Raw genomic sequence first — 13,853 nt, forward strand, 5'->3', positions numbered from 1 at the left:
AACATCTCCTTAGAAGATACTAAACATTGCCTTTACCCACCCCCCCCCACCTCAGCACATATCATGACAAACCAAAGACATTCACTGTGAGCTGTAAAGTCCCTAAAAACTACCAAGTGCAATGCAGGGAGCAGGAAATGCCAAGGGCTTTGGCATTGGAAGAGAATGTGTTAAGGGAAAATTATTAGGGAGTAAATAACTGTTTAGACACAAATCCACGGTATACTGAAATACTTGCTCATGTGGTTCTCTCTAGGCTAGACTTCTTGCAATGCCTGGTGGTTTCTCTTCTGTCTGCTGAGTCTGACTGGCAGCAGCTTTAGGTGAGCAAAAGCCAAATTAAAAAAAAATCCAAATGCTGAGGCTGAAATAAATGTATATATTAAATATTGCACTAAGCTTTATCAGTGAAACATTTGGTTATAGTTTGGTTTCTGTCTAAATAAATAAAAGCTTTGCAAAATAACTGTTTGAACTTATTTCTGGACTGGAGAAACTCAACAAAGCAAATAGAAATTAAAATTAAACTGTTAATGTAACACTTGAGTATAGAAGATTCACAGGCCTTTGCTGTCTTCTAACTTGTGGTTGTTTGGGTTTCTCCAGCGTGGCAATATTTTTGATCTTTTGCTTTTTCTAGTGACAGAAATTCTTGACATAAGAGCCCAGCTCTGTGGCTGGCATGTACCTATCTCTAATTGCTTCATGCCCTCAAAATGGAGCCAGAGGCTTGAGGGTGGGAAACTGGAAAATATTAGAAGCTTCACACTGTGAAGAACTCATTATTGGTGCAAGAAAAAAATGATTGTCCCTTAAGAATTTGTCCTTTTTTTAAAATTTACTTGTAAAGGGATAAAACTTCACATTTGTCTTGTGAGAGCTGGGGTTCTCCTGTAATTTTAGGAATTCTGGACCTGAATTGTCAGGAAAAACTCTGAATATAGGAAACCTTAAACCAGTCGTGTTATCAGTTCTTGAGACCTTTCATGTTTCCCTTACAGCTCTTAAAAGCAAGATGTGATAATATCAGAATTCAATCTCTTATGTTGTCCCTCCCCCAAATAAATTTCTGTAGTTGCAGACAGAGGTTGAGAAAACATAACCTGAGTACCTACAAAGTTCTTAATTTCCGAAGTACAAATTTGACAGAACCCCTGTTACTTTTTAACAAACAGTGTTTGTTTGGGGGCTGAACTTGTGATTTGTGAACATTTGCAATTGACAATATAGAAGCTCTTAAAAGCTGGCAGGACTTTAATGTATGTCAACATTAGGACATCAGCATCCTAAAAGACTTTCCTGGAGTTGCAATGTATATCATCCCAGCAAAAGGCTCCTCAAGCCCACATGGTTACTGCTATATTTGTATGATCTATATTGGTAAGATTTACAAGCTGTGTCTGAGCATCCTGTCCATCTTCTGGGAGCCAGAGAGATGAAAGATCCAGGCTGGCCTATGTTGTGCTAATTTAAAGAGTAAAGTGCAGTGAAGGGGCTCCAAGAGATCTGGCGACACTGGGGGACAGCTGTGGAGGAGCCAGCAGTGTCCTGGGTGTTGCAGGCAGTGCAGCAAGCAGCATGTGTTTAAAAAACAAAACCAACAACAAAAACCCCAAACACCAAACAAGCAAACAAAAACCCAAAGAACAAGAAATGATGTAGAAAAGCAGCATCCCCTTTCTTGGATTGAAAGTGCTGGCATGACTGGGTTCCCCCAGGGCTGGGTGGGCACCTCCAGCACCAGCATGGGGTCTTTGCTTAACGTGGAAACGTCTGGGTGTGCACAGCACAGGCGCTTAAACCACCTGCATTGGTATTTCCAGGATGGTGTTTTCTTCCCATGTTTCTAGTCGTGCTCTGACTGTTCCTGTTTAATAAATTAGAGACACAGCCCTAGTTCCTGAACCTGTGGAAGGCGGTGGCTAAGCTTGCAGCTGCTGCAGAACGAGCAAAGGAAAGATCTTAACCTGTCACAATGATGTTTACAGTCATTCTCCACCAGCCTGTTCTCTGCACCTGTGCAATCAGCAGATGGGGTGTGAAGCACCTCCAAACCAAATGCATTAATTGCAAGGAGATTGACTTTGCTCTTTTTACTGATTCTTTACCAGCAGTTCTTAAACTTGGTCTTCAAGCTCCCCATGGCAAGGGCTTTGTTGATGTGCATACAGAACCTAGCACCAGGAGGTCCCCTACTGGGCATTGCTGTACCGTACAGAGTAAATAAAAACAGTGATCAAAACGTCAGCAATAAAAGAATAAAATGTTAACTGCAATAACATACTTTCATGAACGCTCAGTTCTATTTTATTGGGCTTTCAGGACTTATATATCCTCGAAGTCTTTATGAATACTTGAGACTAAATAACAACATTTTGGTGAACGCTGAAATACTTGACATTTTCAAGAGGTCAGGATCTATTTTATAATCCTCGGGAATTTCGAATAATTTCCTTTAAGCTGTTTACACTTGGGGGACTTGGGGGTCCTGACAGGGGAGGGGAGGGACGCGGTGCTGGTGTGGGAGGCCCGGCCAGGAGCGCGGCTGGTGGCCCGCGGGGCTGCTCGGGGGGAGGTGACGCGGTGCGTCCCGTCGCCGCTGCGCCGTGCGCGGTGGGTGCCCGCGTGTGCCCGCGCTGGGTGGCTCGACGGAGACCTATAGGAGACCATAGAGGCGGGGCAGCGGAGACCTCGGCGATGCCGGGACGGGGCCGCCAGGCGGCGCCTCGGCTGCCGGAGCGCCGCTTTGTTCTGCGCGCTCCCGCCGCATCTCCCTGTGTCCTCCCCATGTCCCCCCATATCATTGTGACCCCCCCATGTCCCTGTGACCCCCCATGTCATTGTGACAATGAGAGGTTTATTTCTGTGCAATGGTGCTCTCGGGCTGTCTGCCGTGCACCCCTACCCCCCCGCCCCCACTTTGCCGCCATTCAGCAGCACAGAGATGTTCGGGTTTCGCAGTGGGGTTTCGGGCATGTCAATGCGAGCAGATTTCCATCAGATACAGCCCAGAGTGGTCTGTAATACCTATGGCCGGGTATTGCGGGCTTGTTCTTCAGGGTGATGCTGTGATCAGGTTCTCCCAGGTTGGGGAGATGCCCAAGGACAAGCTCCTGCTCTGGGCCATGGCTGGACCCAGCGTCCTGCAGCTCTTGTGCTGCCACATGCTGAAAAGCAAGAGGACACCTGGGAGGAGATGGGGAGTTGTGCCCCGCTGCTCGGTAATGATCTGGGGCCTGATCCTGCCCCCACCAAAGTCCACAAGAGATTCATTATTGGGTTCGGTGGGATTGGCTCCCACCCCTGGTGCCACATACTCTCCTGAAGGGAGCTGGGGCTGCCGGGCAGCTGCGTTTCCTCTTTTCCATCGTGGGTAAATGAAACAATTAGTATTCATGCATTAAATCCTTCTAAAATAAAATCCTGCAACTGCCATCTCTGTGTTTGCTATATTTAAACTGGCCGGAAGATTGTTTAAATATATCTCATGGACAGTTTACAATGCGAATTTTTTCCTGCCTTAAAAAAAAAGAAGTTGTGGTTTTAAGATATCTGGCAAGTTTATTACAATGAAATGTCACGTTCCTCAACCAAGTCATCAAAAGAACAATTTTTAGCAGTGACTGGTTTCCAGCATTCACTATTCAGAAATGTTGTGGAGTGTGATTTTGTTTTAAATAAAATAAATAGAAAAGCCCACATGTTTGATCTGCCAGGCATTCCTGGGTGTTCAAAGCAGGACTCCCGCTATCTAGCTGAGGTCCTGACGTTTACCAAGATACCTCCTCACTTGAGACTATGTAGGTTGCTACCCCGAGTTGCTCCAAGTTTGTTACGTAAAGCAGCTGTTGTGAATGCCTTCTATAAAAATGCCCCCTCCCTCTCGCTTGGTAGCATAGAAAGTTGCTTCACTGAATACTATTTAATATATATCAAAATATTAGGGGTGGATGTGTCAGAAATGGGCTAAACATACTAAGAAAAGTGCACTTAGACTTATACTCCAACGTGATGGTCTCATGAAATTGTAAGCATTGTTTTTACTGTGAATATATCTTAACATTTTTGATGTTTTAATTTGTTCTCATTTTTTTTTCTTTTTTTTTTTTTTTCTTTTTCTTCCCTACTCAGCTCTTGCCCCTGTTCTTTGCCTCTGGTTTTGTTGGTGAGGAAATCACAGTGATGTCTGCATTCAACCTGCTGCATTTGGTGACAAAGAGCCAGCCAGTGGCCCTGCGAGCCTGTGGGCTTCCCTCAGGTTGAATGGGTGCTGCTTGTTGTGTCATGCATAATGAAGGCCCTTGTAGGAATGGGTGTCTCTGCTGCAGGAAACTATGTGCTATGGTTTGCTCTGGTTTGTTTAAATTTTCCTTTGAACCAGAAGATTGTTTGCTTTTTTGTTTGATGAAAGTCACTGGCTTGAGTGAGGGTTTTCGCATACAAGATTTTATGATGCTTGGAAATGCTGTCTGACTTCCTTGTCCAACATATTTCCTCTTAAATTTTATATTGTTTTCCTAATTCTCGGTAAAAATAGTAGAATTAAACTGGAAATAATTTACTAAATGCCATTTATATATATATTTTTTTGTAAAAAGATGCATAAAAGAATTTAGCATATCGATTGCTATTAGATCAAAGGATTTAAAAATACTTTCCAAAATGTTTAGCTGTATATTATAGTTACACTCCATGTATCCCTTCTTACATTTTTATTATAAAACAAATACATTGCACTAAAAATTATGTACAAAAAGTGTGCAGAATTTAAGACTTAATTCTTACGTTCCTCTGACAGTGTATTCTTTAGTTACGTGACACTCCTCTTAGATAAATAAATGGAAACCTGCAATTGAATGCCCAGATGCAGCTGCACTTTTCCTGTAAGGTCCAGGATCTCCTGTTAGGTCTGTGAAGGGTTCCATAAGACTCCATCTACATTAATTCGTTATATCATGCAAACCTTGAACCTAATTATTTTGTTTTTCGCTGAAACAGCAACAGTATCTAATGTCTGCATAGTAATGTCAGTATACATGGTTATGTGGGAGAAAATAAAAGCTGCACTGAGCTAATTGTGAACGTTACTAGGAATTTTCTTGACATTCAAATTAAAAAAGATACAATCCTGGCTGATCAGTATTTGAAGCATCAAAAAAGAACCAGCTTGGGTGTCTGTATTTCACTCACAACTGGTTCATAAGGGTGCAAAATGTTACGAGCACTTTTTCCCAGAGCTATATTTAAAAACCATGTGGAGGTGATGTTTTAAAGATTTTTTCAGTGATAAGACATCAGTTTTCAAGCTGACGGATTTTTCTAGAGCTGATTACACTTTATTTGAACTAAATCTGCATTCAATTTTGTAGCATTTGTGTTCTGTTTCCCCCCACATGTGCACAAAACTCCCATTAACCTAGATAGGAGTTGCAAACACATATTGAGGAAGAGGGAGAATAGTCCGCATTGTGTCAGCCTGACCTTGGTTTCCTGTTATATTTGCTGCTGAGCCAGATTTAAAATCCTAAAAATACAGGGTAAGCAAATTTCCTTAGCCCTCATTATGGACTGTTGGATGCACGCTCGTATTGCTGGTGTCTACCTTAAAATGGGGGCAGTCAGTCTGCTGGCTATTTTGTTCCTGCTCTGAAAATGAGATCTCAAAGTTGGTCAGCTAGAAACACAGGCTGTGGGAGGGTTTTTCTATGGTGTATCTGTTTGCGAAGCATTACATTATTAGCTATTTTGTCAAGTTGTTTTTCTGACACAATCCAGTAGTCACATTTTGGAATAAAAAGCTCATAACACTGCTGTTTATTCCTGTCTCTTTGATCCGTAACTGTGCAGACATTAATAGATTGAGTTCCACTGACTGGCTACTTTATGTACATATATATATATGTATAATAAACCCATATTCATCTACTAGCAGTGGAATAATATACAATCACATATCTCACATATTTTAAGAGTAATCTAAATTCCCCAGATGCTTATAAATTAATGTAGACTTATTTTGCCTTTGGTTAGTTTTTTTGGTTTGGTTTGGGATTTTTTTGTGCAAAGTGGGGATATGGAGGGGATTGCAAGTAAATAGTATAGCATGTATCAAATTAAACATGGGAACAATATCTGGAGCCAACATCTGCTTAAATGCCACAGCGCACTGTGACTTTAACTTTTGAATGCACAGAAAACACCCCAAGTTCTCATGACTTTTTCATAACATAACACAACACTTGAGTTAGTAATTTTCCCACCGCCCAGTTCTGTGTGAATTGCAGCCCTGCAACCATAGCACTGCGCTGTGTCCCCACCAAGTCTGGAGTGGTGTGGAGTTTGATCTTCTGCTGGTTAAATGGCAAATTCAATATGGAAGGAGATTTTCTAACCTTCTCGCATCCCTGCTCGTTCAACGCGAGGGAGAAAAGTGCCAGCAAAGCTGTAAATTTGGTTTCCAGAAGCAGTTTTAGAGCCCACGCAGTTAAAAATTTGCAGGAAAAGGACTTGAATGAAAGTATCACTTTGGTTTTTATGCTTGGAATGGAACCTCCGTCCTTCCTGTAAGGAACAAAGTGGTACAAAAAAGTGATGAGTATAAAGTGATAGTTGTAGATCAGAAGCAAGTGATTTTTTTTTTTTTCTTTTTCCCCAAAAAGTTAAATAAATGAAGTACTACTAATAAGTGTCTTAGAACAGGAGTGACCTGCCTCTTCTTTGAAACACTATTTTGTACGTGTGTGCGAGTTACGCTGGGTTATTCATAAACCGAATTAACAGTTGTGCTCGTGAAGCTTTTTCACTTGCTCTCTTTCTATATCAGCACCTGGAGTGCGGATCTATTCTTCCAAATTGTATTTTAAAATACTTTTAAAATCCATTGTTAGGACTAAACGTTTCAGTTTGTGCAAACCTGGTGCATGGTTTGCCCCTGTAACATTTTTTATAGCTGACATTGTGAAGTTGGAGCACAAGCAGACATTCCCAGTAGATGGCACTAAGCATATGCTGTTGTGCATGCTTAGCACTTTATGAAAAGCTTCCCATTTAGGAGTCATTCATACATAAAGTACATCCTGAGACCTTATGAACATTTACAAGTATTTTGAGAAAAGCGTGAGCATTGGGAAAAATCACATCAATCTCTGCTCGTACACAAACTACACTCACATTGGTTCAAGGTTTCTTAGCTTTCAGGAATGATTACAGCTCCATTGTGTCTGTTGTGCGATGGAGAAGTGTTGCTCCTTCAGCCCCCTTTATTAGAGTTGAATGCTCTAAATTTCTTTGGAAATGTAGGATGCACTCAGCACCTGCCAGGATTAGTTCACAGAAATTCAATCTTTTTTTTTGAAAAAACCCTAAACCCACAACAAAACCCTCCATACTTTTAATGTAAAAACTACTTCAGCTGCTTTAGTGAACATCAGCACGTAACTGATACAAGTAACGATTATGCACATTCCGTGTACATAAGTTTTCTGTAGCAGACCACCAAGCTATAAAGTAAAAAGATGGCTTATTTTGCTTTGCTGTGTCTTTTAATTATTATGGGTTCTAATTTCTTTAAAAAAAACCTTTATTTCTTTAACACTTTGAATGTTGTGCTGCTTACATCACATTTTTTGCATGAGATAATTTGACTTTTCCTCTCCTGTAGATCTAAGAAAATTATGGTGCTTGTAAAGTTAAGTAAAAGTAATGATGAAGAAATTACAGTGGTAGACTTAGTTTTTTTTTTTTCTGTATGAAATAATAAAGTCCTAGATAATATTAAATTGTTATGAAGTGTTTAATTACTAAAATAACTACTAGTAGGAAACCATACTTTTCTAGGATTAGATTAAAGTACAATACATCTGTATGAAGATGGTGCTGGGCATATGGTGCAAGTCTTTATTAAGTAAATGTATGTAGTATAGTTTCTCCTGACTTGTTTTATTAAATCTTTTTTAATTCCAAGTTTCAGTATAATGTCTTTCCATAAAATGGAAATGAATTGCTAGTGAACAAAAAATTACCACATTTCAGAATTGGATTTTTAGTAGTAATCTGTTGGCATGAAGTATTGCTTTTAGGAGCAGATCTTGCAAACAGTTACATACAGGAGCTATTTGTATGCATTTGTCTCTCTGAAGAATCAAGCTGCTCGTGTCAGTGGAGTTATCTCTGTGTGTAGTGTTTGTCAGATCTGGCTTTAACAACAAAAACTCTAGAACAGACCTTAGTCTCCTGTATTCAAAGTACGGTAGTTGCTATCAAACTTTCTGTTACTTAAGCATGTCTAAACGTTTCATACTGCATGTTTTTATGTTTACAGATATAATTTCCATAATGTATGTTATAACTTTCCCATAGCTTTCCGTAAAGTGTATCACCAAAGATGTACTGTTACAGATGTCTCTTCACATGCTCTGAAAGAAAATAAAAGTAAGACTGATACATTGTATAGCAACACCTGCTAGTGTGGCTATGGTTAAATGCCTGTCAATGTTTTCATTATAAATCCCTATTTTCTGGGGTTTATATCTTGAACATAAAAATTTGCTCTGGGTTTAAATACGTCATACAAAGTCTCAGCTGAATGTACTTGTTCCTCAGAACAGGTTGGGGGGCAAAAATTAAAATTAAATTCTATGGCACTGATTTTTTATTGTTTTTAAATAAGCAAATATCTATTTGGAACAAAACTTGATTTTTTTTAACTTAAAATACAGTTGTACAAATTACCTAGTTGACTACCTCCCAGCAGTTATGAGGAATTTGATAAATGCTTGAGAAGGGTCTTGAAAACAAGCAGTATGTGAGCGCAGCAGTAAATAGCATGTGAAGCTGTTCGTGTCTCATTATTATACAAATGTCTGTGTGCATGCCTGCCTCCTAGTCATGTGATAGTGGAATTATCATAACGTGATAGTAGCATTATCATAACAGAGCACAACATTATCATATTTTTGGAATGGCTTGAAAATGGGCTTTAAAAATTATCTTTGTGTATCTAGCTGTCTTAATGGGAATATATATTTGATGTTATTCTGTATTTACAAATGTTTCTTTTGTACAATAGTATTCCATTTAGATTGTCTTATTTAATACAGTTTAGAATTAAATTTATTTGTAGATATCTCCTTGGGAGAAATACACTTATTGTGCCTGATGCTTGCAAGAGTTGGGATCATAAAGAAGACCAGAACCTCCTTGTTAATATACCCTTTTTGTTTGTACCTTGCTTTTCCCCCCTTATTAACTCCTTGTTCTGGCAGAGTTTTGCACTCTCCCTCGTCGGCTGGATAGACAGAAGTCACTTGTCCCTGCATCGTCTGGATCGAGGCTCCTCAGTGACTCTGGCACTGAGTAGCACAGGGATGATGAGATTTTTCTTGGGCTCCCAGACCATCCACAGAGCCAGTTCCTTCATGTGTTCCCTGATGGATCTCTTAAGGTCATTTGCTTTCCCTTCCTGCTTCCATAAAGGACCCACCACAAGCCATTTCTACCTTTCTTGCAGGAATGTTTTAATTCTGGGAGCTCATAAATTTTCTGCATTCCATTCCTGTGCCCTCTGCAGCTCAGGCTTACTGCATTTTCTGCTTAGTTGGGTATGGAAAAATGAAGTTGCAGCACTAACAATGTTTCTGTGTTCTAAAGTCTCCCATGAAAAGCTACGTTTTTGTTTATTGGACTGTCTGTTTATAACAGAAGGTCTGAGAGTCCTTTAAGGACTGCCTTCACTTTTTTTCAATTAAAAGCAGTCCCCAGCTTTGTCCTTTCTCTGAGAAGTATGTGATGAAGGTCGCAGAGAAGAATGTGATGTAAAGGAGAGATGACAGCACACAAAAAGGCAGGAGATTTTATATATTGCTAAGCTGAGGGAGGGCAAGCAAGAAAAGGTGCAAATTAGGGGGATGGACACATGAACCCTGAAGTCAGTGAGGGTGTGTGTTTGGAAGTGATGGAGGAGATGATCCACGGGGCAGCTTAGGAGGTGTAGAATTTGATGGTACCTTGAATGGGTCTAGAGAGTGTGTATTGGGAGTCAGGTACCAGTGACACAGACATTATTGTAGCTTAACTGTTAGGTTAACCACAGGTTGCTACAGCATAGATCATGATTTGGGAGAAAGTGAGTACAGAGGAGTTCTGTCCCAGAGATGGCTGAGAAGCAGAAAATGTTTATTCTTAGTTCCAAGCTAAATTCGTGTCTCATCTCATGATTTCCTTCAAAAGAAGCTGTGTTGGAAAGGGGTGTGTGGCTGAGGGACGGAGGTGCCCGCTGCTCCAGCCGGAGGAGAGGTTCTCATGGGACGGCAGCTGCTGGCAGCCCTGCTCTGGCGCTGCAGCTTTGTGCACCACAGGTAAGGTCTCCCTGCTCCACACCCTGGCCCAGATCAAGGACTCCCAAGGACAGCAGAGCAGGAGAAGGGCCTGACCAAGTCCTCTTAAAGCCCTTTTTTAGGGCTTGACCCCATCTTCCTGACCCATAAAGCATGGCTGAATTTTACAGAAACACAGGGAAGTCCGCAAGGTCCGCCAGGGAAAGAAGTTGGCAGTTACTAACCTTTTTGGCTGCTTCTCTACCTTTAGTCCTGAAGCAAGTTGAGAGGGGAGGGGGCAATAGTGTTTTCCATAGCAGCCATAGCAGAGCAACAGATGGAGCACAGTGTGTTCCAGCTGTTCCTGTCCTCATACTGGGTACGTCCCTCAGCACTTGGAGATGTGGCGTGGAAGGCCACAGAGCAGGCTGTGCCTGCTTGCGTCTTTGCTTAAAGGAGTCCTGCACAGTTGGAGACAGACTGAGTTTTGCAGGGGTTTAGGTCTGGGCTGTTGTGGGGAACTGGAGGAGAAGAGAGACCTCTCCCCACCCTGCTCCTTCTTCTCCACTCCCACCCCAAGTATAAATTGCGGCACCTTGATTCTTGAAACGCGGTGTTCATTTCACAGGCCACACATCACTATTGTGGAGGAAGCAGCAGGAGGATTTAGCAACAGCCTGAATGCCACAATAAGCTACACAGCACTGCGGTAACCGCTGGCAAATGCTGACTTTTTAATTGTTTCCACTGCAGGGTTAAACCTTTATTAAAGCCGTGTGAATAAACTTATTTTGATGGCTTACCGAAATATTTTAAATGCAAAAAGTAGCGTAAAGCACTCTTATTAAATTCAGCTTAATTCTGCTGTTAATAAAATGCCTTTCCATATGTTGTGCACCCTTTTATTGATTCTGACAGAAATCTACTGACCAGATACAGAGTGCTCACTGTCTCTGCCTTACTCATTTTGGATTTAAACAACTTTAGTGCCTGTGAAAGGTGCTAGGATCATATCAGCAAAACAGAAGTCTCTCTATCTGATCGGGGAGAGAGGAAGAGAAATCCATCATTATTAATGTTCCCTCCTCTGCTGCTGCACCAATAGATCTTGATCTTGTCTTGCCTGGTTTGCATCCAAGAGTAAGGCAAATAGGTCAGCTGCCCCGTGTACTCCGTCTTTGGCCGTCTCAGCAGAAAGGCTAACAAAAGTGGCGGTTTATAACATAATGAGCTTTTGCTCCACTTAATTGAAGCTGCTTCTGTTCACCAACCTTGGCTGAGCAGCCGCTTGCTCCCACGGCTGTAGTGCTGGTGAAGATGACAGCTTGAAAAGCCCCAGGGGAAGCCGCCTTCACCTCCACCGGCCAGGGCAGGGTGCAGCTGGAGTCCTCAGTGGTTAGAATTTTGAAAGCTTGTGAGACCAAGATTGTAGCTGGTAGTGACATTTATTTCATCAACGTGAGATAAGGAAGTAAAGTAGACATCCTTGGAGAAGACAAATGGAGCTGCTTTTCTTCCCCCTTCCCCACTTCACAATACACTTCAGTCTTTTTGTTAAATGTTTTCTACATTTGCAGGGAGGGGAGGCAGCTTCAGATTTCTTTTCCAGGGAATGTGGCTTTGGCTTGTGTGGCTATCTCGGCCATATAACCTGCTGCAAAGATAACTTGCAGACCTGAGGAAACAACAAGGCAGCTTCCCTTCCCATTGATGCTGCCTGTATTGGGACCACGGGAGTTCCAGTACCACTTTATTTGGAAAGAAAATGGGTGCACAGGGGAGATGCATTAGTTGGGAGTTTATAGTTGGGTCTTTTTAGTGCTTGAGAAGTTTGTTTTCATATACAGGAGAGCTCTGATGGTGACTCAGAATATTTACATGTATATGAAACACAAGCCGTGTAGATGACCCAGTGGAAAAAATAAATGTGACAGGTCTGTTAGGTGTTGCATGGGTGTTACAAAGAAGGGGCTTGCCCTTCTCTTGTGGCCATGGGACCCTTCTGGGTGTTAATAAGTTGTTTTGTTGGGTTTTTTTTTAAATACAATTAATTTTGGGGTGGTACTTTTTAAAGATAGAACCTGGCATTTGACCCAAAATTTTAACTATTGCCCTGATACCCTCCTTTTTGGATTTTCTATGCACAATATAGTGGAAATGGTCTTCGCCCCATTGCTCCTAATGCTTGCATGAAACTGCAAATTGTATTTCAACAGCAGGTGGGAGTTAGCTACCTACAGCAGGAAAGCAGAGGAGCCATCCCTTAGTGAAGAAGCACAGATCTGTTTTGCAACGTGTAAAACATTTACAAGGGTTTTTTTAATGATGAAGTTTGGATTTTACTTAAACTTTACCTCCCCGCATTTCAGAGATCTTTTGCAGCATCTATCCTAGTCAGCAGCATGCTTGTGTAATTTAAAATGGCTTGTGATGGGATTATAGAAAGATCTATCATGTAAAACATGGGTTTTCTAAAACGGTGTTTTCCACCTTACAAGCCAATAGAATTATTTGCATCCATTTGCATTTTCAAGATTTTTGGTTAGTTTGTTTTCCTTTTTTTAACTAGATGAGCAGTTCCTGGCTTGTTTGCAGTGAGAGGACGCTGTGGCATTCTCCCAAGGCTGTGGACTAAAGGCTGCAGAGAACAGACTAACATAAGCAAAACAGAGGGTTGTACATTTGTCTTTTCCTAAGCACAGAGAGAAACATAACTGTAAACAAGGGCATAAATGGTGTAAATTAAATTCGAAATAATAAAAATGGGATATTCCACTTTTAAAAATACTGAATGTTAGTGACAGCGTATGTAAGGATATTTATTTAAATAAATGTTTGCAAATATTTTTTAACCTTGCAGGATTCCTCTTAATGTCAGTTTGAGATAATTTACCATCGGTGACTAAGGTATGACCCACTCGTGAGGGGACAGGCTTTGAGAAGGAGAGATGTATACTTAGAGCCAGATCCTGTAATCTAATTTACATTTGTAGACCCTTATGTAGTTGTTGGAGCTATGTGTATTCTCAGGAGTCTGCCCACACAGGTCACATTGCAGGATTGGGGCTGGGGTGGTATATGAATAATAAAATACGCTGGAACACCCCTAAAAAACTGCTTGGCTATATTAAAAGAAGTAGCACTGAAAACTAGAAGCCCGATTTATTATATGGCTGTGCTCGGCTGGAATATTTGACCTTTCCGTATTTAATTCAGGAAGTCTTAATGGTATGTGCTCAGTGCATGATTGTCCATTAATGTTAGTGGAACATAAGCATGCAGGAAGGGCGAAAAGTGTATGCTGTGTCTTCCACGCAGTTGAAATCTTGAGTTAATTTCAGTGATAGGAAGCAACAAAACCTAAGAGAAAATCGTTCAGCGGTTCAAAAGACTATTTGAAGAGGGAAAGCCATCAGGCAAAACGCCATGATATTTCAGGGCATGTCAGACAATAATCACCACCCTCCAGCATGCTGGAACAGGTGAAGGGCTGAGTGGTGAGGAGTAATGGTCTGCTAACTTGTGTCCGTCTGTCTGGAC

At 41.2% G+C, this 13,853-nt stretch overlaps 1 protein-coding gene across 5 annotated transcripts in view; it reads left to right on the top strand.

Annotated features, from left to right (window-relative positions):
- The window catches only part of MSRB3 (methionine sulfoxide reductase B3), an 86,417-nt gene that overhangs the window by 15,831 nt on the left and 56,733 nt on the right, over positions 1-13,853 (top strand). For 2 of the 5 annotated variants that reach the window (XM_082073828.1, XM_082073829.1), the window contains exons 2-3: positions 4,132-4,258; positions 8,359-8,430. The exons of 1 other annotated variant lie outside the window; for it this stretch is intronic. In XM_082073828.1, the coding sequence (XP_081929954.1) occupies positions 4,183-4,258; positions 8,359-8,430 (148 nt within the window). In that variant the 5' untranslated portion in view covers positions 4,132-4,182. Of the gene's footprint in view, positions 1-4,131; positions 4,259-8,358; positions 8,431-9,263; positions 9,443-10,227; positions 10,356-13,853 lie in introns of those variants that run through there. 2 more of the 5 variants (XM_082073826.1, XM_082073827.1) reach the window with 2 other exon arrangements.

The sequence above is a fragment of the Streptopelia decaocto genome (genome assembly GCF_964273445.1).
Source record: "Streptopelia decaocto genome assembly, chromosome: 1".
In the NCBI taxonomy this organism is placed as follows: domain Eukaryota; kingdom Metazoa; phylum Chordata; class Aves; order Columbiformes; family Columbidae; genus Streptopelia; species Streptopelia decaocto.